General features: G+C 55.6%; 2 protein-coding genes across 2 annotated transcripts; both read left to right on the forward strand.

The window, feature by feature from the left end:
• The first annotated feature begins 2,412 nt into the window (after window positions 1-2,412).
• LOC309881613 (mannan-binding lectin serine protease 1-like) lies at window positions 2,413-22,493 on the forward strand. The gene is given in 12 exon segments (XM_082767767.1): window positions 2,413-2,594; window positions 2,597-2,634; window positions 4,568-4,793; window positions 9,811-9,988; window positions 10,076-10,207; window positions 10,626-10,822; window positions 11,102-11,249; window positions 11,349-11,467; window positions 11,736-11,814; window positions 16,032-16,169; window positions 16,755-16,829; window positions 20,457-22,493. Coding segments are annotated over 12 exon segments (2,370 nt in total). The 5' UTR covers window positions 2,413-2,450; the 3' UTR covers window positions 21,353-22,493.
• Window positions 22,494-23,402: 909 nt separating this feature from the next.
• Window positions 23,403-25,811, forward strand: LOC309881366 (mannan-binding lectin serine protease 1-like; the record flags this gene model as incomplete). Its single annotated transcript, XM_082767233.1, has 7 exons — window positions 23,403-23,448; window positions 23,698-23,811; window positions 24,017-24,202; window positions 24,812-24,937; window positions 25,028-25,095; window positions 25,306-25,405; window positions 25,528-25,811. 7 exons carry the CDS (start codon window positions 23,403-23,405, stop codon window positions 25,716-25,718), a joined length of 831 nt encoding a protein of 276 aa, XP_082623359.1. The 3' UTR covers window positions 25,719-25,811.
• Window positions 25,812-26,409: the final 598 nt, after the last annotated feature.

The following is a 26,409-nucleotide window of genomic DNA, read 5'->3' on the forward strand; positions in this document are numbered from 1 at the left end:
CCAGCAGGGACACAAGCTCTTTGCCAGGCACTGGTGTTGGGTGTATGATCATTTACACCAGCTGTGGATTCATGCAGGGCCAGATTTATTCCTCACAACTCTTTTTATTGCTCTCTTTCTCCACAGAGTGCAGGGTGTTATTTCCAGGAGGTGACTCTGGCCCCAGCATTAAAGAACTGCCTTGGGCAACACTGCTGAGGTCTCTCCTAGACAAGAATTGTGGGCACACAGAAGTAGCTCCAGGGACCTTCTCTTTGAGGATGGAGGCAGATAAAGCAGGTCCAAGCCCAGCTGCTGCTTTGTCACAGTTTAACTCAGCTGTCCCACCAGCACTTGGGGAAAAAGCACTTCTGGGTAAAGACTCTGCGTGCCCACTCCTGTTACTCCATGGCCAGGCCTCATATAACATGTACACGAGGCCCTGGTGAGGCCGGGCTAAGATTGACATCCCTGGCATCACCGATCGTAGGAGGGGTGTTTGCAGCATCTGAGCAAGCAGCACAGAGGTCTGCCACTGGGGTCTGCAATGATTCACATCCTCCCTTGCCCTGCAGTGCTTTGGGGTCGGTGTGGATGCTTTAAACCCTGCTATGCCCAGCAGCATGGGCTGGATCCACATTGAACTTGCATCACCACTGCACAGGTCACGGCCAGCCTCACAGTGTAAACACAGACTTTGACCCTCAGTGATCTGGCTTGAAAGAGGCATCAGCAAGCAAAGAAAGTGTCATACGAGGCTTAGGGCTGCTCCTGAAGTGCAGGAGCTGTTCCAAAAAGCTATAGGAGGTTGTCATGGTGGAAAAATGAGTGCATGAAGGACCCACCCTGCAGAACAGGCAGGGAAAAAATAGATCACAATGTATTCAGGCAAGAGCACACTTGCCTGCAAAAATAAAGCCCTGCGTTTGACACGTTGCTGAGCTATTAATTAGTTTGATCAGCTTGCCTGGGTGTGTTAACATGAGGGACAGCTGGTGTTTGTACAGTGATGAGCTGTTAAAACTTCCCAAACAGAGGCAGAAAAAAATGGCAGAGTGAGATCTCCCCTTTGCCCAGAGCCTTCCTGCTATTCTTCCAGTGCTTTCCCACTCATATTTTTTCTATTTTACCCGGCTGAGTCTCCTAGGTGCCATTTCTTCCCCGGCACAGAACCAGGGACCCATGGGAGCGACAGAAGCGGTTTCGGCACTGAAAGCCAAGGAGCTGTCAGCCCCCAGAGCACAAAGGCAAGGAATGGAAAAACCACCCCGTTTTCCTCCCCACAGACCCCTTCCCTCCCAGCTTCTTGGGGGGCTGCACGTAGCCGAAGGGGCAGGCGAGTTACCATTGCCACTTTAATGGCTGGGGAGGGCTGGGAGCTGCTGCTGGGGGAGCGGTGCCAGCACATCCCTGTCTCCCTGCCCCTTGTTTTTGTGTCTTCTAACACGCCGCAGATGTACCCGTGCCTGCCAGGGGGTGTCTGCAGGGTGTACGTTAACCAGCTCAAGCTGAAGTTGGTCACCAGCTATGAAAGTTTCATTCTTGATGTCTCCGAGCTTGGCGTTTCTGGACGAGGGGGCCACTTGCACCCTAAGGCAGCCCTAAGTAACGATTCGGGTTGTGCAGGCAGGAGGGGCCGGGGTTTGCTTGTTCCTGGGGCAGGGAAGGGAAAACCATGTCCCCTGGCTCGGTGGGCAGCGTGCAGGTCCTCACCTCGCCAGGAGGGACTCAGGCTTTGGACCTGCAGCTTTGGCATCTGCAGCTCTCGCTCCCGGGCAGAGTCCGCATCCGAAGCTGCTCTTTTGCCCTGGGACAAAATGCAGAGCCCAGCCAGCCCCGAGCCCTGCAGGAGGCTCACAGCCTGCTCTCGCCTTTATCCCGACTGCCACCAGCGGAAAGTTTGCAGGAACCAGACTGCAGCCCCAACCAAGCCGGGCACGGCTCAGGGAGGAGAAGCTGAGATCGGGTCCTGAGCGCGGGTCCCAGCTGCAGCACATCCCCGCAGCTCTGCACTTCTGTGCAGGTTTTTATTTTTATTTTTTTTTTCTTTTCACACGTTCTTGCCTTCTGTTTTTGCTGGAGGCTCCCGTCCCTATTGAGAGGCAAATTTTAGCCATCTGGCAAAGCAGACTGTAGGATAAAAAAAATGAGAGAGGGAGAAAAAAAACACACACACAATGTGCATGGGCACACACACACACACACAAAACTCTGGAGATTAGGGAAGACAAAAACTTCTCGGCAGTTGCTGGAGAGGAGAGGAGAGGAGAGGAGAGGAGAGGAGAGGAGAGGAGAGGAGAGGAGAGGAGAGGAGAAGGAGAAGGAGAAGGAGAAGGAGAGGAAGAGGAGAAGGAGAGGAAGAGGAGAAGGAGAGGAAGAGGAGAGGAGGAGAGAGCCTTCAGCGCAGGCAGGTCCGTGTGTGCGTGCGGGGATGTGGGGAACCGTTGCAGGCAGGGGAAGGCGTGACCTGCATGGAAAATGCCAGACAACTCCAGACACACACGCAGAGGCGCGCACACGCTCACAAATCTCCGGCCAGAGATAAGGCGGACAGCGGAGCGTGGGGAAGGAGGCGAAGCCGGCCCCCGCCGCCCAGCCAGCCGCCCTCCCCTGCCTCCCCAGCCCCTCGGGGAGCTCTCCCAGCAGAGACATGAGGTGAGTGCCTCCGGGACCAGGGGCGATGCGGCGGGGGAGAGGCGCACACCGGCTCCGAGGGGCTCCGGGGGGCATCGGGGGGTGGTTGGGGGACGGCGCCGGTTTCACTCCGGAGTGGGACCGGGACTCGCGGAGAGGAGCTGGCCGTGGGGCGAGCCGGCGGCGCTGAAGGCAAGGCGAAGCGAAGCGGAGGGGGTGATGCCCGTTTCCGCCAGCCCCCGAGCAGAAGAGAAACAGATTTTTTTCCCTTCGCACATTTTTGTGGTTTCAGACGAGCTGTCAGAAAAAGGCATGTTCAACCTCACTCCACTCGGATGAGAAGTCGGCCCAAGTTTCTCGGTGCCCCTCGACTTTGCTTTGTACCCGGGGGCCGGGGCGAGCGGTGGCACGAGACAGACGAGCCCCAGAAAACTACTGCCCTGGTTTTGAAAGAACGCAGACAGGTTAAAAATAATCCGCTTATATAGCTTCAATTTCCTCATCAGCATACCTAAATCAAGCCCTGCTTCTGAAACCGTGTGTGCATGCACGTGTGGGTAGTTCCAGCGACTGTAATATACACCTACAAGCCTCTGCCAGGCCTTAGTACCTATTTTAGAAAGCGGAAATTTTCTCTAATGGCTCTAATTTCCTGCATGTTTCTGTTCCTCTGTGTGCTGTAAAAAGACGGAGGTCTCTCCTCCAGCCGGGTCCCTTGCAATGCCATGGGCATTCGAGTTTGTACCCCTAGCACGGGCAGGGGTTTGCTGAAAACTGCTCCGCTGGTGCTCACCTTGCTGTTCAAACAGAGCTCCAGACTGGTGTGCAGGGTGACCTGCAATCGCTGTCCTCTGTGCCCTCCTCGGGCACAAACAAGTTGGCAGCTGGGACAAACTCTCTAGGATCAGATTTTTTAAAAATCCGAGTTTGATGACAAAAGGTCTCTATGGATCTTAACTGCTGTGTCCTTCTTCATTTGGGGTGAGTGGTACCCTAAGAACTGAAGAGAATTGAAGAGGGAAAAGAGAAGAGAAAAAAAGCAAAATGAAGAGAAGCGAAAAGTACAAGAGAAGCGAAATGGAGAGAAGAGTAAACGAGAATTGAAGAGAAGTGAAGAAGAAAAGAAAAGAAAAGGAAAAGAAAAGAAAAGAGAAGAGAAGAGAAGAGAAGAGAAGAGAAGAGAAGAGAAGAGAAGAGAAGAGAAGAGAAGAGAAGAGAAGAGAAGAGAAGAGAAGAGAAGAAAAGAAAAGAAAAGAAAAGAAAAGAAAAGAAAAGAAAAGAAAAGAAAAGAAAAGAAAAGAAAAGAAAAGAAAAGAAAAGAAAAGAAAAGGAAGGAAAAAAGATAGTGTGCTCGAGGGGAGCAGTGTGCAGGTTCTGCTGCTGGGGCCCTGGCCCATCCTCGCCTGGCTGCAAAGCCGCGTGCTGTTTGCTGGGAGTCAGTGAGCCCCGTTTAGCAGGGTGAAGCTAAGCAGTAGTAACAGCAGTAGTTATTGCCATGATGCTTTCATTAAACCGATTCAGAAAGCATCGTTATTTTATTAAGCATCCTAATGTTTACTCTTCTATTAAGCGAAGATTTGCCCATCGGCTGCTCGTCCAAAGACGTGTAGCTGGTGGCTGCAGCTGCCAGGAGCGAGAAGCATGGGGCTCCTGATGGTGCCTGGAGCTGCAGGGGTGCCTTTGGATCCCACGGGGCACCTCCATCACCCACCCTTCTAAGGGGTTTTCCCTGTGCAACTCCCACCCTCACCTCCACATCCCTACGAAGAGTTTGCTGGCAGTGGCATGGTGCCACAGCTCTCCCAACCCAGCATGCTGGTCTCAACTGTGCAACCTTACACAAAGTTGTAAGGGTTTTGGTGGAAAAAAATGCATTTTTTTGGAAAACCAGACTGAGCCCTGACAGGCTTTGGGATGGCCAGAGTTTCATTTGGTGTCCCCATGTGCTTTCCAGGTACCCCCTGGCCTGGTCGCTCTGTGCCTGGCTGCTCGGCGTGGCGGATGCTGTTGAGCTGACGGAGATGTTTGGGGAGATCCGCTCCCCAAACTTCCCCGATTCCTATCCCAGCGACTCGGAAGTGACGTGGAACATCTCCGTGCCCGAGGGATTTAAAATCAAGCTGTACTTCATGCATTTCGACTTGGAGTCCTCCTACCTGTGTGAATACGACTACGTGAAGGTGAGCAGTGGTATCAGGGGACGCACGAACGGGCAGGTGGGACATGCGTTTGGCCAGCAGGGAGTGCTGGAAACGCTGGGAACAAGGTATTTTTCCCCATTTGTTGGGCACAGGAATTGTCTGTCCAGTGGACAACAGGGAGAGCACAATAAGCTGACAACATCCATTGGGCTAACCAGTGGGTGGGACACCCAAGTCAGAGCCCAGCCACAAAGGACCAGATCTCTGAAACTACAACACTTATTTCTCATTGAATCCCATGGGATTCGCACACCTGCGTGCTGATGAAATCCCTGTGGCAAAACCCCCAGGCTGTGCTCCTCTGATGCCAGGCACGTGCAAGCAGGCCCCTGAGCTGGGCACCCTTGGCCAGGTCATGGCTGTGGGGACACCCAGCAGACCCAAAAATACGGGTTAGACCCGAGCTTAAGGCTGTAAATTGGGGTCTGCATGCAGAGCTTCCATCCTACGAGCAACTGGGACAGACCCACAGGCTCCGTTGTGTTCACTACAAACCCATATCACAGCCCAGGTCCAATTTTTGGGGCCACTGCTGGCAAATACCCTCAGCACAAAACAAGCTCTGGATGTTCCCAGGGAGCTGTCATGACCAAAACCACAAAAGATTTCATTCTGCCTCGTTGCTGGGCAGTAACCCATCAGAAATGATGGTGGGCCACACGCTGCGGGGCCACACATAGCATCCTTGCCTCTTGCAACTCTGTGTCCCCAAACAGGGTTCCCCTGGGCTCTCCGTCTCTCTGAATTTGGTCAGTTTTGGTGCTTTCTGGCAGGCCAGGTGTAGAAAACAGGTGCTTCCTACATTTCAGGGCTGAACATTCATCACCCATCGCCCAGCACAAGCCTCACCCTGCCTCTCTGCACGGAGGCAGGTGGAGGTTGCACCCAGGTCTGGAAGCACTCAGCCCCGGTGCTAGGTGCCAGCTACTTGCAATTATTGTTTTATTCTCGCCCTAAGAAGACAAAGCAAACATTTGCATTTTTTTTTTCTTCTTGGATCTGTTTGCTGCTTTAATTTCCCCTTTGTGCTGGCACTCATTCTGCTACTAACAGCTCTCATTGAGGTTTGATTAGTTCTTTCTGCTTCTCCTGGATCTTCTCCAAGCACGAGGGCCAGGGACATATATAGAGATATATTGCTCTAAGAACCCAATAAGCTCAAGGAGCAGATTTCTTGGAAACTTTCCCCATTCCAGGCTTTACCCCTCCTCCTGCCCTTCACCCCCTGCTCATTTTTCCTTTTTCATAAGAGCTCCCTGTTATTTGGCCACGGTGCCAAGTTGGCATCACAGCTTTCCCTGCTGCTGGATTTCCATAAGAAGGCGGCATTTTTCACAGGGATTTAGATCTCAGCTGTATAAATTTGCTCAGGGCTGTAGCTCAGCTCACGGAGCCTTTACCACAGAACTGCCTTTGAAAAGTGCCGAAAACGCTCAGGAACACCCGTCTGGGTGGATTACAGGTGATCCGTAAGCTGCTCCGCTGGGAAGACGTGCAATTTTGATGCTATTAAAGCACCAGCTTGGAACACGTAAGGAGAGCAGCAGATGAATAGAAGACCATTTTCCTCCTTGGGAAAACCCAACACGTATAGATGTGTCTGTAATACTATGGCAGCCCCACTAAAGAGGCTCATTGAGGCTCAGAAAGCCAGAGGTGCCTCCTCTCTGTTTGGTACCATCTCCAAACGAGGGCTCTCCATCATCTTCACTGCCACAAGACAGAGGTCGAACACGGGGGCTAAACAGCCCTGGTGCAAGGTGGGGACCCAGCTGGGGCCAGGCAGAAAGCCACCGTGCCATGGTTTTTGCCTCCCTCACCTCCTCGGCTGCCCATGTGCCCCAGCTTGAACAGTGCAGAGAATCATCCCCAGCAGCAAGCTCGGGGCCCGCTGAGCTGCGAGCACACGCCAGTCTCTGCCTTCGGGGTGGTCTTCAGAAGGGAACAGTTTCCAGAGCCCTGAAACAATGGCTAATTAAAACAATAGCTGTTGATTTATATATATCCACACGCACGCGCGTGCGTGTGTGTATATATATAAAACGAACGTGGCTCCTAGGGAAACGTGGCCAGCGGGATTGTTTGTGCAAAAGGGGATGGGACGGGTGGCACTTCAGTAAGGAGGTAAGCGAGGAGGAGCAGGAGGAGCAGGCAGCCCCGAGCAGGTAGGAAACACCAGCCTATGTGCTCCTCAGCAAGCACCCGGTGTTTCTGGACACAGGTCTCCAGCAACCCTAGGGCAGAAGCAGAGAGACGGGAGGTGCAAGGTCCTTGCCCCAAATGGGACAGGTGTCTTCTCTTGAACCAGGGGAGCCAAGGGGAGCTTCCAAGGGTGTGAGTTAAAACCTCAGCACGATTTTGCAGGGTTTTTTTTGAAGGAGCTTTCTGCTAAGTCTGGGAAACCTCCACCAGGGAGAGGATGCACGCATGTGGGGAAGACTCAGCTGCAGGCTCTTGCTCCCGGCTGCCCCATCCCCACCTCGTTTCCAGCACCAGGCAGCACAGCATCAGGCATTTCGCACAAAACCCCACTAATCTGGGTGTTGCCTCCTCCCATGCACTCCGGCTGCAAGGCGGCTCCGCAGGGGCCGTTCCGTGCCCTTCCCTGCCTCTGAGCCTCTCCTCCCCATGTCATGTTCCCAGTGTCTTCAGCCCGGCGCTGTGATTTCTCGGCCTAATGAGCCATTTATATATATTACAAGCAGTATGCTTTGCCCTCGTCAGTCCAATTAGTGCATTCCTGGCGGGCTGGCGGCCGCGTTTCCGTACTGCCGGCTCCGTGCTCCTTTCCGGTGGCAGGGGCTGAGCCGCCCAGCCAAATTCCCCGCGGTGCTGGGGGGGCTTTGTTAACCCGGCCGCTGCAGGAGGCATCACTGGGATGTCACTGCTCCAGCAGCCAAAGCTGTCTCCTTTCTGGGTGCCCTGGGCACAGCCTGCGTCACCACGTGCGTTGTGACAGCCTCTGAGTCCCAGCACCAGCCAAAAATCACGGGGACAGAGCCACATCCATGGCAGGGACCCCCCTCCATCCACAGGGGCAGGCATCCTCACAAGGAGAGTAGAGGCAAAAGCAGACAGCAAAGCTGGCGGGAGGCAGTGGCACGGGTAAATTTAAGGCACGAGAGTGTCGCTCTGTTTTATTTTTCAAAGCAGGCTTCTTTCAGCGTATTTTTATAGGGAATTTCTCCGCGGCAATTGATATTTCCCTCAGGGACACATCTTCTCTAGTGAAAACGTCGACATCGTGACCCGAGAGGGAGAAACTCCAAACAAACAACCAGGATTTAATTACCAGCCTGCTCGCTGGATGTAAATGATCTACGAAAAAGTATACAGTCCTCAGCAGAAGCAGCAAATATTAACCAGGGAGGATGACCTCTCTGTTTAGTTTACAGCCGGAGGGCTGTCTCTGCTCCCTGCGTCCCGGGGCATGGGACCCGTCACAGATAAGGGGCTGCCGATACCTTCGGCGAGGCCCCACGGCGAGAGCATCCTCGGGCAGGGACACGGGCACAGGGGACATTTCCCCGTGCATCCCTTCAGAGGTGATGGCAGCACCGGCCCCGCACCAAGGATCCGGCTGGAAAACACTGCTTCCGACAGTTTTCCTCCCCAAAAAAGTGTCTTTGCAGAAAACGCAGTGTGCCCACTTTTCACAGCAGCCAAAGAGCCAGGCTCGTTCGCTTTTTGTAGATGGTGCTCCCGTTTTCCAGCCTGAAATGATGTTTTGTTTCAAAACACCCTTTATTTTGGATTTTTAAACGATTCTAAAGCACCACAGTATATTTCAAAGCGATTGAAACCAGATGGACCCCAAATTACTTGTTTTCCTTTTTTTTTTTTTTTTTTTTTTTCAGAACTCTGTTTCACAAAAAAAGAATAAAATTCAATTGGGTTTTTGTCCCAATGCGGGACGCATGCTTTTTCTCCAAATTCTCAAAATCTATCATCGGAAAGTCTCTCTCTTTTCTGGCCAGCTCTTGCTCATATGAGAGGATGGAAAATATCTGGAGGCAATGTCAAGGCACGCTGAGCTGCCATTTCCATGTTGTCTTTCCCTGGTGTGAACGAGTTTCCTCCTGCATGCTCAGCCCTGGGAAATTTCCTTTTCTCCCCACTCCCTCCCCAGCCGGCGCATCCCGAGGGTCTCGGGGAGCCGTGGTGGCAGCCGCAGGAGGGTCCCACCTCGCCGAGGCCACACGAGCTGGGGGTGGCACTCATGGGTCCCCAAGCTGTGTGCTTTGTTATGGCCTCAATAACGTGTTCTTGGTGTGAGCACGGAGGGCTGGCGTGGTGCAGAATTGCTCATATTCCTCCCCTGGGGGGTTATTCGTATTCAGAATATGACAGGGTGCTGGGAACGAGGACAGGGTCCAGAGGTGGGATTGCAAGAGGAAGAGATGAGGTTGGTGCTGAAATGGTCCTGTGGAAACCGCGACGTAAAAGAAAGGGATGGGGCAACGTAAAAGGAAGGGATGTGGAAAACAGGAGGGTTTCCCATAGGGATTACAGTGCTTCCAGGCTGTAAAGAGCTGCACAGAGGGGCTAGTGAGCACGCTGAAATAACAGCAGGGCATGGTGGCTCCTCCATCCCCTCCTGCAGCCTTCTAGGACACAGCACATGGACCCAGGGTGGTGGGGACAGCACCGAGCTTGTCCGAGCCAGCCCAGGGAACTGCAAGGCCATCCAAATTACAGCTGCTCTGACCTGATACAAAACCGGAGTGATCGATACTCAGTGCTCCCAGAGCACGCAGCAGCTCCAGCTCTTCCCATGGGCTATCTGCTCTGCTCCTCATCCCAGCACCACCAGTGTGGGGGTCCTCAAGGGTCCTGGCACCCTTCTGAGCAAAGGGAACACAGGTACCAGCAGCTGTGGGTAGGAAAGGCACAGCTGGGGGCTGATTTTCACCCTCTTTCTTCCCCAGCTCCTGCCCACACGTCAGCCCTGTGTGATTCATGTGAGCCAAGCACTAACCCAGCCTTTCTGCTACAGATTGAAGCGGAGGACCAGGAGCTGGCAACCTTCTGCGGCAGGGAGACAACGGACACCGAGCAGGCCCCCGGCCAGCAAGTCATCCTGTCCCCCGGCCCCTACATGGGGCTGACTTTCAGGTCCGACTTCTCCAACGAGGAGCGCTTCACTGGCTTCGACGCCCATTACACGGCCGTGGGTAAGCAGCACGCAGCCTCGGGACCTGCTGGACACGGGGGGCTGCAGCGTGTGACCCCCCTCTCCTTGCTGTCACCATCCCACCTAGATGTGGACGAGTGCCTGGAGAAAAGCGACGAGGAGCTGGCGTGCGACCACTACTGCCACAACTACATCGGCGGGTACTACTGCTCCTGCAGGTTTGGCTACATCCTCCACTCCGACAACAGGACCTGCAAAGGTACTGGGCCGGGCACAGCACGGCCGTGGGGATGGTCATGCATGGTCATGTCATGAGGGATGAGATGTGGTTTCTCCCTCTGCTAAACTCTAGAGATCTCAAGTGGGAGAAATGAGAGGTTTTAGTCTCTGCTCTGAGTATGCCTGATGAAGGTGAGATGGGTTTGGCTCTCAGCCCAGGACCCTCCACATCATGGGCATATGTGGAGCTTGGCTTGTGAGGTTCTCCTTGCATGGACCCACATTCAGGGCCGTAGACCCCATCCCGTAAAGGGGCTGAGCAGGCAGGGTGCAAGCAGGATCAGGGGCTGGGACGAAGGGGAGCTGAGAGCTGGGTGCCCATCAGCACCCCTTATCCTGAGTATGGCCGGGGCTGGGGGAGGCTGATGGGGCGTTGATCCATCCCGGCTGTGTTTCAGTGGAGTGCAGCGACAACCTCTACACCCAGAGGAGCGGGGTGGTCACCAGCGCCGACTTCCCCAGCCCCTACCCCAAGAGCTCGGACTGCCTGTACCGCATCGAGCTGGAGGAGGGCTTCTTCATCACCCTGAGCTTCGAGGACAGCTTCGATGTGGAAGACCACCCCGAGGTGACCTGTCCCTACGACTACATCAAGGTGAGCTCCCCCTGCCCCGCTATCCTGTCATACCCCCGGTGTCGCGTTGATGGGGCCAAAATGTCCCCAGTCTAAACGGAGATGATGAAGCCAGCAGGAGCCCCATGATAGCTGAACCTCTTACCACACCTGATGGTGACCCTCTTTCTGGCCCTGGGCCCAGAACCAGTCCACATCGCCCCACCACATGGTGGTGAAACGTCCCAGTCCATCGTCCTCAGGGTGAGGAGGTCCCCAGGTATCCACACCCCACCTCAAGCCACCTCTTTCCCTTGGCAGATCAAAGCTGGCCCCAGGGAGTTTGGCCCTTTCTGTGGAGAGAAGTCCCCAGGACGCATCGAAACCCAAACCAACAGCGTGCAGATCCTCTTCCACAGCGATAACTCAGGGGAGAACAGGGGCTGGAAGCTGTCATACACAGCAATCGGTAACTCCTGCTGCTTTCCCTGGGAAATGGGAAGGAAGGGCTTTATACACTCTGCAGGTGGAAACCTGTTGTTTTGCTCTGCTTGCTCTTCATTCAAAGGAAACCCGTGCCCACTGGTGCAGCCACCCATCAATGGGAAAATCGAGCCTTCCCAAGCCAAGTACACTTTCAAAGACCAGGTTGTCATCAGCTGCAACACCGGCTACAAAGTACTGAAGGTATGGGGTGACGGTGTGGAGCAGGGAGGAACCCTTCCTCCCAAAGCCATCACATCTCTGCTTGGGAGAGCAAACATGACCCACACCCCCAGGCCTCCTCCCCAGGGCCTAGGGCACAGCCTCCTCTAGCAATTTTTAGCTAGAAAAGTCCTCTTCCAGGGAGGTCTGGTTATATCTTTACTAAATTGCCAAGAATTTGACTTTTTATAGGCTCATACCCTGATGGTGTTGTGGTTTCTGTTTTGTTTTGTTCGGTGTTTCTGCACAGGATAACCTAGAGAGCGAATCCTTCCAGATCGAGTGCCTGAAGGACGGGACGTGGAGTAACAAGATCCCTGTTTGCAAAAGTAAGGAAACCCCACGCACACCCTGTCGATGTCCTTTTCCTGCTGAAATTTCACACTGGATGGAGCTGCCCTGCCAGAGCGGAGCTCCTTACTCAGACCCAGCCAGAGAGACTACGTAATTCTGCAATGCTCTCTTGGCTCTTTCTTGGGTAGCATAACGGGGCTTGGTCCAAATGCCACAAGCAGGAGGTTTGTGCTTTCCCTTAGATTACTCATAAGTTGATTTGTGACCAGCTTGGCCGTCTCCCTGTCAAAGAAAGAGCAACCCTGACTCTTGGGAGCTGGATGAGCGGTAGCACAGACGGCTCTGCTGCCATGTGAAGGATGGCAAATTCGGGGCTGAATCCTGCTCTCGATGTGAGAGCAAGGGCTGCGTGAGATGGGATGACTCCCTGCTGTCTAGAAAACACCTACGAGCTTCCACAAAGCTTTTTTAACTGTAAAGCCTGGGCATGGATCAGATCAGACTTACCTCTGTAGTGATGCACCTTCATGAATGGCTGCTGCTGGAGGGAGGGAGGTGGCTGGTCCTGGGTGAGTGAGGTGGGATTGTTTGAGCTGTCAGATAAATCTGACACAATTTGGGATTATCTAGTTCCCAGTCCAACTTTCCCTCCAAATGGAAGCTGCTAAGATCACAGGCTTTAGAGAGGTGCCAGGTTCTAGCTGGGCAGTGCACAGCTAAGAGAAAGGGGACAGAAAAGTTGCCCAGATACTTACAAACCTCAGAAAGAGAGAAAAGAGGGAAAAGAAAGGAGATTCCATTTGCATCAGCTCTTCTTTTGTCTAACCCAGCTCCTCTCTCAGCTCAGGCCCGGAGCTGTGCTTCTCATGTACCTGGTAACACCTCTTTCCTTTCCCCAAACACTCGCCAGTACCTCTCTGCCCCAGAAGGCACTCACTGCTACTCAGCCTGCTGTAAGGCTGGCCCAGAGAAGGGAAAAGCAACAAACACTCTCAGGGAAGGTCCCAAGACCTCCCAGGACAGGCAAGACGAGATGCTCTCAGGGGATTTGGCACCCAGGTTCTCCCCTTCTGGGCATATCCTTTTTGTTTTAATGATGTCGTGGATCTTACCTTAGGAGTGTATTTTTGGAGTTTTAAGTCACGTTTGCTCATTCAAAATGAAAAATGGGAGGTTGCCAGACATGCTAAATAGATTCCTATCTGAAAGGGCTTCTTACAAAGTATGGGATCAGTGATGTCTCTGCCCCACCAGAGAACTACCCCTCTCACCAGCAGCTTCCCATTCATTTTATCCAGCTTGGAGAGAGATCAGATAAACACTGGCATTGCCTAGGAAAAAAAAAAAATGCAAAAGTTAGATATTTTTAACCCCCAAAGCATTAATTTTTGGAGATTACCTGCACTATTCCATTTGGGCTGGAACTGGTCCCTTCTTGCATGAGATAAATCACTACACTAAATTTCTGTGGCTTTCTTGGAAAGCCAAGAAGCCCCTAAATGGGCAGTCCAGGCCTTCAGACTGCCATGCCTCCCACCTCCCCTGTACGTCTGTCTGGGAGAGGCAAAAATGGTTTGAAGTGAAAAGCAAAGAAAATAGAAACCTCCCCAGCCAAGGTGGATAACATCCAGCTCTGCAGCCTGGCCAGCTTCTCCCAGCCACTGTCCCCAGATCGCCCCGGATGAGCCGAGCAGGTCCCCATCAGGGTCCCCATCAGGGTCCCCATCGGGGTCCCCATGGCTCCTGGTGCTCATTACAGATCTCTGGTGTTTTGGGGGCTGGGTTTCCTGCATGCCTCTCTCTGCTCGGCTACTAATTGAGCTTTCTCTCTCTGCTCTCCTCCTTCCCCTCTGCCTTCGGTGCAGCTGCAGACAGAGCCGACAACCAGACAGACAGAAGAGCCGGCTCGGAGCAAGTGGCTGCGTGAGGCTGGCGCCGGCCGCGCCGCCGAGACGGGCAGCCTGCCTCCGTGCCCCTCTCTGCTCTGTCCCACACCCAGGGCAGCTCCCCTTTGCCCCTGGCTGCCAACTCCATCTCCGCAGCTTGTCTAACCGGCATGGCGCTCCTAACCCCCTGCGCACGCTGCTTTCTTAACTCCGTCTCCAGAAGGGAAATTCGGAGCCGAGCCCCCCTGTCCGTCCGTCGGCCCCTTTGGGAAGGTCCCTGCCTGTCCCCGGGCTGCCGCCAGCTCCTGGCACATCCTCTGCACCCCTCCGGACGCCCCCGGCCGTGCTCTGCTCCCCTCCGAGCCGGCGGTTGCGCAAGGAGCGTCGGCCCCGCACATGGTTTGTTTGTTTGGATTTAACCTCCCGCTGCCCTTCCTCCCTGGCCCAGCGTCGCAAATAAGAAACACTCCTTCCTCTCCTCTCTCCGAGCATCCTTTCAGCTCCCCCGCCCCGGGGTGAGGGAGGATGGGGTGGCATCAGCAGCCTTCTCCTGCCAGCCCTTGGGAGGATGCGTGCGGGACCGAGACCTGGCACGGGTACGGGGGATGCTGCTCTGCCTCCCCTCGGTCCCTGCTGCTGGCCCTGCGGAGGTGAGGATGGGCTGGCCTCGGGATGGTCACAGCCAAAAGAGGGCAGAGCCCCGTGTCTGGCCCCATCCGTGTCCCCAAGAGCCCAGGATGTGCACACAGGGCTCCTTGAGGTGTCAAGGGCTGCACTGGGAGGGGGACCGGAGGCTGGAAGAGGAGGAGGAGAGTGCTGGGGGGCTCTGTATGGCTCTGCTCTTAGGAAGATGGCTTAACAGCCCCTCTCCTGAGGCAAAAGTCTGGAAGAGCTCAAGGCACAAACTCTCCACTCCCTTTGGGCAGGACCCGGGACACCGGTGGGGCAGCACCTCCGTGCAGGAGCCCATTCTGGCATCAGGGCTGCCCCCACACATGGGACACGCAGGGAGGGAGCAGGTTGTGTGGGCTGGGGGGCACAGCCCTGCAGCCATAAATAGCCCTAGAGCAGACGTGCCAGCCATACCGATCCCCCAACACCCATTTCCCCCTTCCTACAAGCCCCAGCATTTCCCAACACCTTATACAGGTCCTGCAGGTGTTGGTACCATGGCACAAATCCACTGTGCTCCTAAGCATGGTGGAAAGAGAGCAGGGAAGCTTGGGGACCCTGGGGCTGGTGACAGGAGTCTATGTCCCCTGCTCTGCCCCTCTGAGAGGCACCCTGAGCCTCCTCCAGCCTGGCTGCACCCATCCCATCACCCGCTGTCCCTGCCAAACCACAGCGGGGCAGAGGGGACCCTGGTGAGCAGCGAGCCACAGCATTTTGCCATAAACCAGGCTTTTTTTCACCCAAGTGGGTGGCTCACCCTGAGCATCGCTACATGTCCCTGGTGCCAGCGTTGCTTCTAGTGATTTTTTTCTTCATTAGCCTGGATCACCATGGTAAGGCTCCTGACCTCACTGCCTGCTCTGCTAGCCCCCTCCCCATCCTCAAGCACCCAGACCCATGGAGCTCATGTGCCCCTGACACACTGGACCTCCTTTCCCATCCTCTCAGCTTCAAAGTGGCAGAGCCCAGCTCTGCAGAGCTGCATTTCCCAGGCAGGATGGGACCCTGTGTGGGTGGCACAAGCCTGGCCCATGGGAGAAGAGGCATGGTGAGGGATGTGGGGGAGAAGACAGACCATGGGAAAGGGCAATGGCACCCTGGAGGTTGGAGCAGGTAGGTTTTTCCCTACAGCTGGTAGTCTGCCCTGCCTGCAGAGCAGCCAAGCTGTGCTCTCCATGTCCTTCACCCCTGGTTGTCACAGGAGAGCCAGGACCTAGGGGTGCTCAGCCTGAGCTGTAAATGGTTATCAGCAAGGCTTGCTGAGCAGGTCCAGAGCAGGAGGGATGGGGCTGTGCTACCGACAAAGCCTGGTGCGTGGAGGAGGTGTTTGATGAACCACTGCCTGCTTTTTCCTGCCCATTCATAAGGCATGCAAAGACAAACTGCGGGAGCAAGTCCTAACAGCTCCTGCCCACCTGTGCAGATCCCTTCCCCTCTCAAAGCTACAGCAGATCTCGTCCTAAACACACAGCTCGGGACATCCTAGGAGGGATGGGAGCCGAGCCAAGGAGCTGCCTGAGCCGTGCCAGGCTGTGTTCCTTGCATTGCCCTAAAGAAGCGAGGTATGGGGCTGTCGGAGCCTCGCCCTGCCCTGTAGGACCACCACCCATGCTGAAACCCAGCACTGCCTGCACGGGGCTGGGCACCCCGAGCACGGTCACAGGGCTCAACCCCGATTCTGTGTTGGCTTTCAGTTGCTGACTGCAAAGAGCCGCCGGAGCTGGAGCACGGCTTTGTCACCTTCTCCTCCAGGAACAACCTCACCACCTACCGCGCGGCCATCCAGTACCACTGCCAGCACCCCTACTACCACATGGCCCCCAACAGCACCGGTGAGCTGGGGGACAGGTCCCCATGGTGCGGGTGGGCACGCGGGGGGAGCCAGGTATATGGCCACAATGGGGTCTCCGTGCTTGGGGGAGCACCAGGTCCAGCAGCCCTAGGAAGGGCTCCTTAAGGCACCCATCCCAAAAATCCAGCAGAGCCAAAGCCCTGCAGAGAGCAGTGGTATCATGGCAGGCAGAGCTTCAAGCTTATCCACCAGCAGAGACACCATAAGGGGTTTCACAGAACACCACGGGTCTCTGCACCCTTTGGATATGGCTCTGGGCAGCAGCCCGGGTGCACATATGTCCCAGCCCTCCTTCCTCCTCCTCCCTCAGTATGGAAAGCCAAAGAATTTCCTCACATTCCTGCCTCCCTGCTCACAGCCCTGTGCATCTGGTCCCCGCATCCAGCACTCATTAGTGTAATGGGCGGCAGCAGCACTAACGGGGTTACAGCTGAGAGGGCTTCAAAAGGAGCCCTCTGAAAGGAGCCCATCCTGGAAAAGGGTTCAGAGGGTCGCGATGGCAGGGCAGCATTTCACTGTCCCTATACTTGGGCCACCGCCCAGCTAACACACTGCTCTCTTCCAGCCACCTACACGTGTGATGCATCAGGGGTGTGGAGGAGCGAGGAGCTGGGCACGGCGCTGCCGTCATGCCGACCAGGTACTGGTGGAGACGGGTACCACGGGGAGGGGTGCAGGGATGTGCGGGGAGGGGGCTGCCTGCCCGACCTCACCTGCTGCTCCCGGGCAGGGACCCCCCTCCTCGGTGACAGAGCTGTGTGCTGTACGTGTCTGCTGCAATGTATGGCAGAGAGGGCAGTGAGGACAAGGTTCAGGAAGGCAGCAGCCCCAGCAATATGGGCACGTTCAGCCCCCAGCATCGCTGGAGCTGGCTCCAGCCAAGGGCAGCGCACGACCTGCCCGGTGGCGCCGGCTCCCGGCTGCCATTAGCAGCGTGTCCCCATGCAGGAGCAATTAGCACGTCTCCAAGCCTTGCAGAAAAAAACAGCCCCTTCACAGGGCCAGAAGTCCCAAGCCTTTAAGCAGTGGCAGAAACGTTTGCAGCCAGCAAGTTTCCAGGCCAGGCGCCCGCTTGGGATTAAACAAAAGTCCCTGGGACGTGGGCTGGCCACAGCCGGCTGCAGACGGGGCTGGCGGCAGCTCTGGGTGCAGGCTGTGGTCGGATGTGCGGGGACAGCTCTTCGGAGCGGTGCAGGGACACGGTGGCAGGGCTCAGCCCCACGGCAGGTCTCGCTGGGTGTCTGCTCTCCAGAGACCGGGGCTGCGGCTGCTCTCGTTTCGGCAGCTGCTCCCTGCATCCCTCCTTGATGTTTCAGCCTGAAATAATTTGTGCCGGGAGCATACGGGGACATTTTTCGGGGCCTTAGCTGCCTTCATGGGCCATTTCCAGACCTCCTGATTAGTGACAGAAGTCACAGGGAGGCTTCAGGATAATGGAAAATCCCAGGGAGAGGGTGACGCTCTCCTGAGATTGGGATCTGCAGGCAGCAGCTGGCCAGCTGCTCTTCAGATCTTCCCTCGTGTCTCACGCTACCTCCCCATCAATAGAAACTCCTCTTCCAGGCCACGCCGCGCCTGCCTCTGCCATTAGTGGGAGCATTTGCAGCCTGGTCAGCGTTTTTGATATGTAATTTAATAGAATAAATATTTGGCTGGATGCGTTTCCTCTAAAATCATCTCCCTGGGATGGCTGTCAGCTTCAGTGCAGCAGCACAGCTGGGCTGGGCTGGGAGGCAGGAGCTCTTAGCCCAAGCACGTTTTCTGTTCCCTGCAGCACTGGGAAAGGCAGGGGAGTGAAGTGCAGGCAGATGCTCCCCACACACTCTGAAGTCGCAGTTTTCCTAGCAGCAGCCACAGCAAATCCATGTCAGCAGCTCCCGGTGCTCCTGCCCCAGCTCTCAGCACTGATCCCATCACCTTGGGAGCCTCTTTCTGGGAGGTTCAGCATCCTCCCCTCACAATATGAGGGCATGGGGCAGAGTCATGGCAAGCCCAAATCGTCTCCCACAGCTTCCCAGTATCATCAGCACCCCTGGGCACTAACCAGCCTGGGACTTCCCTCCCTGGCACTGCCCCAGGCACGAGCTAGCTCCAGCACCACCACCTTTGTCCCAAGGAATATGTTCCCCAAGGGCACCTTGGTTCTCAGAGCCACCTTCAGCTGCTGAATTCTTCCCGGTGGGTCACAGCACGTGGATAAAGCACCTGGAGGCAAACCAGGCAGCACATCAGGGCCCCTCAGACATAATTCTGGGTCTGCTGGAGCTGAGCAGAGGGAAGCTGGTTTGGCTGCCAGAACTGCGGCGAAGACTTGGGATGCAGGAGTAAAGCCCACGGTGCTAGGCAACATCCCGCGGCCAAGCCTCCTCCGGCCACAGCTCCTCCGGGAGGGTGAATGCCATGGCCGTGACACCACAGACCTCGTGATGGGTCTCAGGGCGAGGGGTGAGGCCAGGCTGATGTAAGGCTCCAGCCCTCCCGGTGGCGTTCCCCTGGCACAGGCTGAGCAGGAGCCCGAGCGGCTGGATGGCTGGGGAAGGGCTGAGCGAGCTCGCGGGGCAGCGTGAGGCTGCAGGATTACTCACTTGGCCTTTCTGCTTCTGAAGTGGTGTGGGTCCAGCCAAACCACTCCAGAAACTGAGCTGCAATGGGAGGAATTGCAAAGTGCAGGCTGGCCCACCAGCCAGCTCTGTCTCCCACCCACCAGCACAACTGTACAACAACCCTTCACATGGCAGCCCTGCTTTACTGCAGCCCAGGCCTGGCAGGAATCCTAGCATCCACCAAGTCTTTGACACAGCAGCATTCTCCTTCTACCTCCTGTTCCATAAGGAGTCTGGTAACACCACGGTGCACATCTGGAGCACAAATCACACAGGTGTAAACCAAGAGTAAGATCTGATCCTACTCAGAGAGCTTGAAGTCCCACCCTGGCTCCCCCTTTGCTAGGTCTGTGCCTGGCTTCAGTGGCAGGAGATCTGGTACAGCACTGGGTAAAAGCCTCCTCCACGTCCCATGGTCTGCAATGAACTGTTCCCATGGTCCATACTCACTCAGCAGACAACAGACCATTCTTTCCACCAGCTGAGACCACTCTTTTCACCCACTATTTGCAGGGCAAATCCTCCAGCCCCTCTGGAGTGGAGGTCTGGCACACACCACCCATTTGCACAAGCCCACCTTTTTCATCAAAGGCTTTCTGCCTCCCTTCATGATAGGACCACATGTACTGTAGCCCTGCCCTGACAGGCACCAAAAGCTTAACCCTTCCCAAGCTCAGTGGATACTTTTTGGGACAGAGACCTACCAAAGCTGGTAGCCAAAACTGTGCCTAGAAAGCCCATGGCCTCATGGCCAAGGGCATCTACCTTTTGTTTTCACAGCCTATGGCAAGGGTGGGAAAGGAGAAGGCGGCCAGGAGGCTGTTTTTTGGAACAAACATGCTGGGACAACCTGGGCCTTGCCTGCCCGTGGCTGAACCCATGTTGGAGTCCTGCAGAGCTGGGACAGCAGCCAGAGGGAGCTCCTGGCTCTGAAGACGTCTCCTTCCCTGCCCCAGCACCTGGCCTAGCGGCCAAGCTTGGTCCCAGTCCCACCAGCTGAAGAATGGCCTGGTCTGGGCAGGCTGCCATAGCCATGGGAGCCATGCAGCCATGCTTCAGGGTGCATGGGGAGATGCAGAGGCAGGTCGGACCCTCTTACCCCCCTGTGAAGGTATTGCAGGTCCCAAAGGTGCAATGATGGATGGCACTGAGCAAGGTGCATTGCATGCATCATTGCAGGTAGATTATGCCACAGGCCTAGTGGTACCTCCTGGGAGAGCTGCCTGGGACCCTCCCTTGGGTCTCCCAGGGTGCCATGTGGGAGCAGATGACAGGATTGGGTCCCCCCCAAATCCTGGAAAGCAACAGATTGTACTGTCCCATAAACGAGACACTTTTCTAATCTATGTCTCATTGACCACAGCCACAAAAAGCATGGACAGAGGGCTTGGTATAGTTACTTTTAACTCCAGGAGAGCATTGTCCCTATTGTCCGGGGCCCATGAGCAAAGGAAGATGTTCTGTGCTCCAAAAGTATTGCTGACATAGCTCAGGCCAAGAGAGAACTAGCTCCATAAGGGCTGAACAGGGTCTGCAGGGGTCACCCCACCATCCTTATGGTCATGAAGATAACCAGCCATGTGGCATAATCTACAGGGGAGTCCCTTTTCATTTGTTCCCCAGATAAGTGCTGGGAGTAACAGTGCTGTCCGTTTTGTCCCCAGTGTGCGGCCGGCCGGCTCGTGCTCTGCCCGGGATCATCAAGCGCATCATCGGCGGGCGCAACGCAGAGCCCGGCTTCTTCCCCTGGCAGGCCCTGATTGTGGTGGAGGACATGTCCCGGGTGCCCAACGACAAGTGGTTCGGCAGCGGGGCCCTGCTCTCAGACTCCTGGGTGCTGACAGCTGCCCACGTGCTCCGCTCACAGCGGCGAGACAAGACGGTCATCCCCGTTTCCAAGGAGCACGTCACTGTCTACCTGGCCCTGCACGACGTGAGGAACAAGATGGAGGCTGTCAACCGGACAGTGGAGAGGATCATACTCCACGAGGAGTTTGACATCCAGAACTACAACCACGACATCGCCCTGGTCAAGCTGAAGGAGAAGGTGACCATGGGGAACTACGTCATGCCCGTCTGCTTGCCCCAGTTCGAGCATGAGCTGGAGGGACCTCACCCCAACACTCTAGGGCTGGTGGCTGGCTGGGGGATCTCCAACCCCAACATCACGGTGGACGAGATCATCAGCTCGGGCATGAGGACGCTGTCCGACATCCTGCAGTACGTCAAGCTCCCGGTGGTGCTGCATGCGGAGTGCAAGACCAGCTACGAGTCCCGGTCGGGGAACTACAGCGTGACCGAGAACATGTTCTGCGCCGGCTACTACGAAGGTGGGAAGGACACTTGCTTGGGAGACAGTGGGGGAGCCTTCGTCATTCAGGACCCGGGAACCCGGAGGTGGGTGGCCCAAGGGCTGGTCTCGTGGGGTGGCCCGGAGGAGTGTGGCAGCAAGCAAGTGTATGGGGTGTACACCAAAGTCTCCAACTACGTGGACTGGGTGGAGAAGAAAACAGGCTCCTCAGAGAGGTGGACATTTCTGGACCCTGAGCTGGAGAGATGAGTGACTAAGCACTGCTTGCTGCCGCAGCTTCCTTTCTTCTTGTTGTTTTTTAATATGCTCCAGACTCTGGTCTTTCGCAAGCAGTAGCCACGATGCTCAGCCGCACTTCGGGCCTTTGCCAGCCCTCCACGTCATCCGTTGCGCTTGGTCCCATCCCTTTGCTTGCTCTCTTAGGAAATGCTTGCTAGGGAGCTGGGGGAAGGGAGCGAAGGGTGAGATCTCATCCGGCATCCTTAGCTCATGCTGCCGGGCTCCAAACCTTGCCCACCCTCCCGGGGAGGCTCCCTCCAAGCTGTGACAAAGGCAAAGTGACAGAAGCAGCATTTCCCTGCCACCAAAGCCTTGGGCCATGCACAAAGACTTGCCCACACCCTCAGGGCTCTCAGGCCAGCTCTTCCCATCAGATGATGTAACTGGAGGAGCAACAGGGGCTGTGGACAGCATGGGAAACCTGGATGGGCAGGTCTGGACCTCACAGGTCCCCCCCACTGCGTAACACCTTTTCTGTGCAAGGAGCAGTGAGAGAGCCCTGTGGGTTTGCTGGTATTTGTATTTGCAGACAAACATCCCTTCCTGATGGCATCTCAGGTGATGTCCACCTGGCCCCAGGGATGTGAGGATGTGTCCACATTAGCCCTAAACTTCAGCCATGGCTGGAAAGGTAATGGCTGCTGATATGGCACTGACCCAGCATATGGGATGGCCAGGTAAGCTTAGCTTCCTTCAGCAGGGACATCAACTCCTTCACTTGCCAGCAAAGCCCTCCTATAGCTGTAAGCAACATGCAGCAACTGCCTGCTGTTCCCTCTGCATGCCTCTAACCTCCTTTGGACCTCTCCTCCTCCTCCTCCTTTGGTTTTGCCATGCAAGGAATGAGTCAACAGTAAATGAGCCACTCTCCATTTTGCTATCGTCCAAAAGGCCATTTGTAGAGCATGTAGAGGAGCAGAAGGCCTAAGGAAGGTCTGATTTGCAGACACGCTAAGAACTGTATTCTTGGCTATGTCATGTAACTGCGACTGTATTTTTATATATATATATATATATATTTCTTTTTTTGATACTACATTCTGTAAAATATCCAATGTCATGTAAGGATGGTTCTGTGTAATCTTCCTCTTGAGAACAAAATAAAACTTTAATATTTACTGAGTTTGTGCCCTGAGGCTTTTATTCCAGGCAGATCAAGGTCAAGGACTGAGGGCAAAGGCAGGTCATGAGTCTGTGCCACACACCCCTGCTCCTTCTCCATCGCATCTGCTCTCTGTCCATATCAGTCCTTATCAGCCATGCCCTCAGCTCCACACAGTCCAGCTCTGCATCACACAAACTCTTTCCATGGCCAAGACAGAGGCTGGAGCTACTGGATTTCACACACAGTCATCCTGCCCACCCAAGTATAGCAGTGCTGCAAAAGACCAGCTCACTTGAAAGGATGAAGCTCCTTAGCCTTCAGTCAGGTTCGACAACCTGTGGGCTTTACAAGCCTGAATACTACCCGGTCTCACAGTGATCAGCGGACAGAAACATCCATATCACTTTGGGAAATCTGTCTGCAATTACTGTCAGCTTCAGCAAGCATTTGCTGAGCAGAGAACAGCCAAGGCCCGCTAGAAACCTCCCCATGGACCATTTCCCAGGCTTCTGGTCGCTGCTGGTAACGCAGGCTGCTTTCCACACTGCCAGCGACACAGAATCAGAGCCCCTCCATTCCACATGGCCTGGGAATGCAGCAAGTACTCAGGACCATATGGCTCTTTGGAAACCCTTGGAAACAGCAGGAAAAGTCTGGGAACCCTCTCAGGGTTGTAAGACCCAAGTGATGGCCTCAAAGTGCCCTTCGCTCAGGCTTAAGGAGAGGCACCCCGTATCCTTTTACTCCACCACACCCCAGTAAGGGTTTACTGCGAAGTCTGGGTGTTTCCATCCCTCACATCTCACTTTCTTGCCTCTGGTTGCAGTGTGTGGGAAGCCCAGGTTTTCCAGGAGCGCCGTGTCCCGGCCCGCAGGCAGACACCTCTCCCAGCGAGGAGCCTCCCCCTGGATCGCCATGCTCGCTCGGGGCGGCCGGCCCTTCTGCGCAGGCTCCCTTCTGGGTAAGCCCATCCTCGGGGAGATGCTGTAGGAGGTAAAAACCGGGCTGGGAATATCCTGCCTGTGGTTAGGGAGGATCGTAGGATGCTGGGAGCCTCCAGCCTGCTGCTGCCCAGGGACTCCCAGGCTCAGATGTGGTGCCTTTGAGCTTCACCATCCTGCTTGATGAAAATACTGATGTAGTTTTTGAGCAAGAGCAACTAGGGTGGACTCTTCAGAGGGACGCTGATGCCCTGGGGGTTGTTTTCTAGGGAACAAGTGGATTGTCACCGCAGCCCACTGCCTCCACAACGAACTGGACATGGAGATCCCCCAGCTCCGCAGCTCGGATCTGCTCGCCCCTTCCTCCTTCAGCATCATCCTGGGTGAGCAGAGCACTGATGGGGGGTTGTGAAGCCATGCCCAGGGCTCTGCTCTCCCCACAGTGGCTCTGGGCACAGCTTGCACAATAACCTCTGAAAGACACATGCAGAGCACCCAGCCACAGTGGGAGCTGCCCTAATGGCCAAAACGCCACAGAGCCACCTCCCCCTTTGGTACAAACATCTCCCTGCCTCCCCTCCCTCCCAGGGAAGCACAGCACCCTGAGGCAGGATGCCACGGAGCAGCAGATGCACCCCAAAACCCTCCTCGTCCACCCATCCTACCGCCCTGACACCTTGGAGTATGACATCGGGCTGGTGGAGCTGTCCGGTGCAGCAGCACTGAATGACTACGTCATGCCCATTTGCTTCCCCGACCAGAAGCAGCCACGAGGCAAGAGCTTCACTGCCCTCCTTTCCCTCTTCTGCCATGGGGAAGGGGCTGTGGGAGGGCTCAAGAGGTGGATGGGAGTGGGGATGAGGAGTGGGAGCAGCCAGGGTGCACCCCGAGAGCGGCTGGGTGATGAGCCAGGGTGGGTGCAGAGGGCACCTAGGTGTATGTGGGATGTCTTGGGTAGGTGGAGAGGGAAAGAGACAAGGTGTTGAGGAGAGGCAATGGCAGGGACAAAATATTGTATGAAATGGTGCTGGAAGGGACCTCACAAGGCCTCTGGCTTGGCTTGGGATCAACCAAGTGAAAGCATCCCTGGCATGTGCTTCTCAGACCTCACCGGGGTGTCAGACAGCCTTCTAGAGCTGGAGCCACAGCGTTTGGTGGTGGTTAGCCTCCTCAGAGACTGCATGAAGCTGATACACTCATCCTTGCACCTCTGAGTGATTTGTGAACCCAGAACCACAATCCCCTCCCTCTCCTCTTCCCAACCCCTTTGTCCCTTATCAAAGTGTAGCCCAGACATCCTGCCTGACAGCTGTTTCCCCGAGCTGCTGCACACCTGTGTGAGGTCCAGGCAGTTTTACTACCTGCTCCACACGTCTCTTTTAGCTCCCCAGCACAGCTATGGGACTCCCCAGCCCCGAACCACAGCTCGGATGGGGGAGCTGGGGCAGGAGCTGCCAGGCAGGAGCAGCCTTCAGGAGAAGAGAGGTGGGAGGCAGAGACAGCCTGAAGGTGGGCAGGAGGAGCATCCAGCATCTGAGAACCACCAGACAAGGGCAGCACACACAGTGAGCAGTGCAGCATCTCCCCTTTCCCTTTCAGACACCCTGGTCATCGTCAGTGGTTGGGGGAAACCCTTCCTGCAACGGCTTCCCGAAACCCTGATGGAGGTGAGAGCTACAGCTGGCCTCAGGGGCTGGTACAGAGATAATTTTCAGCAGGACATGGCACTGTCCCATGTCCCCATCACGGTGGGGTTCCCTCCATGGGGCTGGGTCTCACACAGCACTTGGTGAGAAAAACTAGAGGCTCAGGAAGTGCTGGGGAGGAGGCTGGATGGGGGAGGCAGGAAGAAATGAACCAAAGCACTTGCGTTGCAGGTAGAGGTGCCCATTGTCGAGCACAGCGAGTGCAGAGATGCCTACGCCAGGCTCCACAGGACGGTGACGGATGACATGCTCTGTGCTGGGGAGAAAGAAGGTAAAATCCGTGCTGTTTCCAGCCTCACATCCCAGTCCCTGCTCCCTGCAAGCCCTCCAGTTCACTCCACCAGGGTGTCTGGGTTCCTGGAGAGGTTCTGCAGCAGTTTTCACCCCATGCAGGTGGGAACGATGCTTGCAGCGGAGATTCAGGCGGTCCCATGGTCACCTTCAGCCCCGAGAAGAGCCAGTGGCAGCTGCTGGGCACAGTGTCCTGGGGGGATGGCTGCGGGGTGAAGGAGCAGTACGGGGTTTATTCCAGTGTCATCCAGAGCCTGGAGTGGCTCAGGAAGGTCACAGCGGTGGAGCACTGACTTCCAACCACCGGCGTCCCCAGGCATGAAGAGCCCAGCAGGTGATGCAGTGGGCTGCTAAAGCCCAGGTGTTGATGTGGACCCATGGATATCCTACATGAAAAAGGGAAGTAAAGCAGATTCCTCAGCCCAGAAAAGGGAGAGAATTGTGGAGGAGAGGAGTTTTTTCCTGCGGACCCAAGGGGAGGGCTTGCCTCCTCACCGCTGCCCAGGGGTGTCCCAGCTCCCTGCCCCGCAGCAACGCACAGGTTGAAGGCAGCTCGGAAACGGTCCCCAGGGGCTGCAGATTGCAGAGAAGCCTCTCAAGGCCAGGAATCCTGCAACACCGCTGAGCCCTTTGGCTTTCAATAAACTCCCTCTTCAGAAGTGCTGGGGGAAAAAAAAATATTTATCCCTGAAAGCAAACAATTAAACTGAAGCGCCTGCAATATATCTCTTGTTCCTAAGCATCACGGGGGAAATGCTAACGAAATCCCCCAGGATTGCAAATCGCCCTTCGTCTCTGCCAGCTGGGCTGGTGTCCAGCAGCGCATCCACCACCAGTCACTACCGACTGCGACTTCCAAAGCCCTTGGGCTCTCCGTTTACGCTGTCAGTTTATTTTAAGCTACTTGGGGATCAGAGATAACGCACAGAGGGGAGAAATGCTGCGGTTCCACCAGCATTTGTGGTTTCACCTGTGTAGGGCGGA

This window comes from Aythya marila (assembly GCF_965140915.1).
Source record: "Aythya marila genome assembly, chromosome: 9".
NCBI classification, from domain to species: Eukaryota; Metazoa; Chordata; class Aves; order Anseriformes; family Anatidae; genus Aythya; species Aythya marila.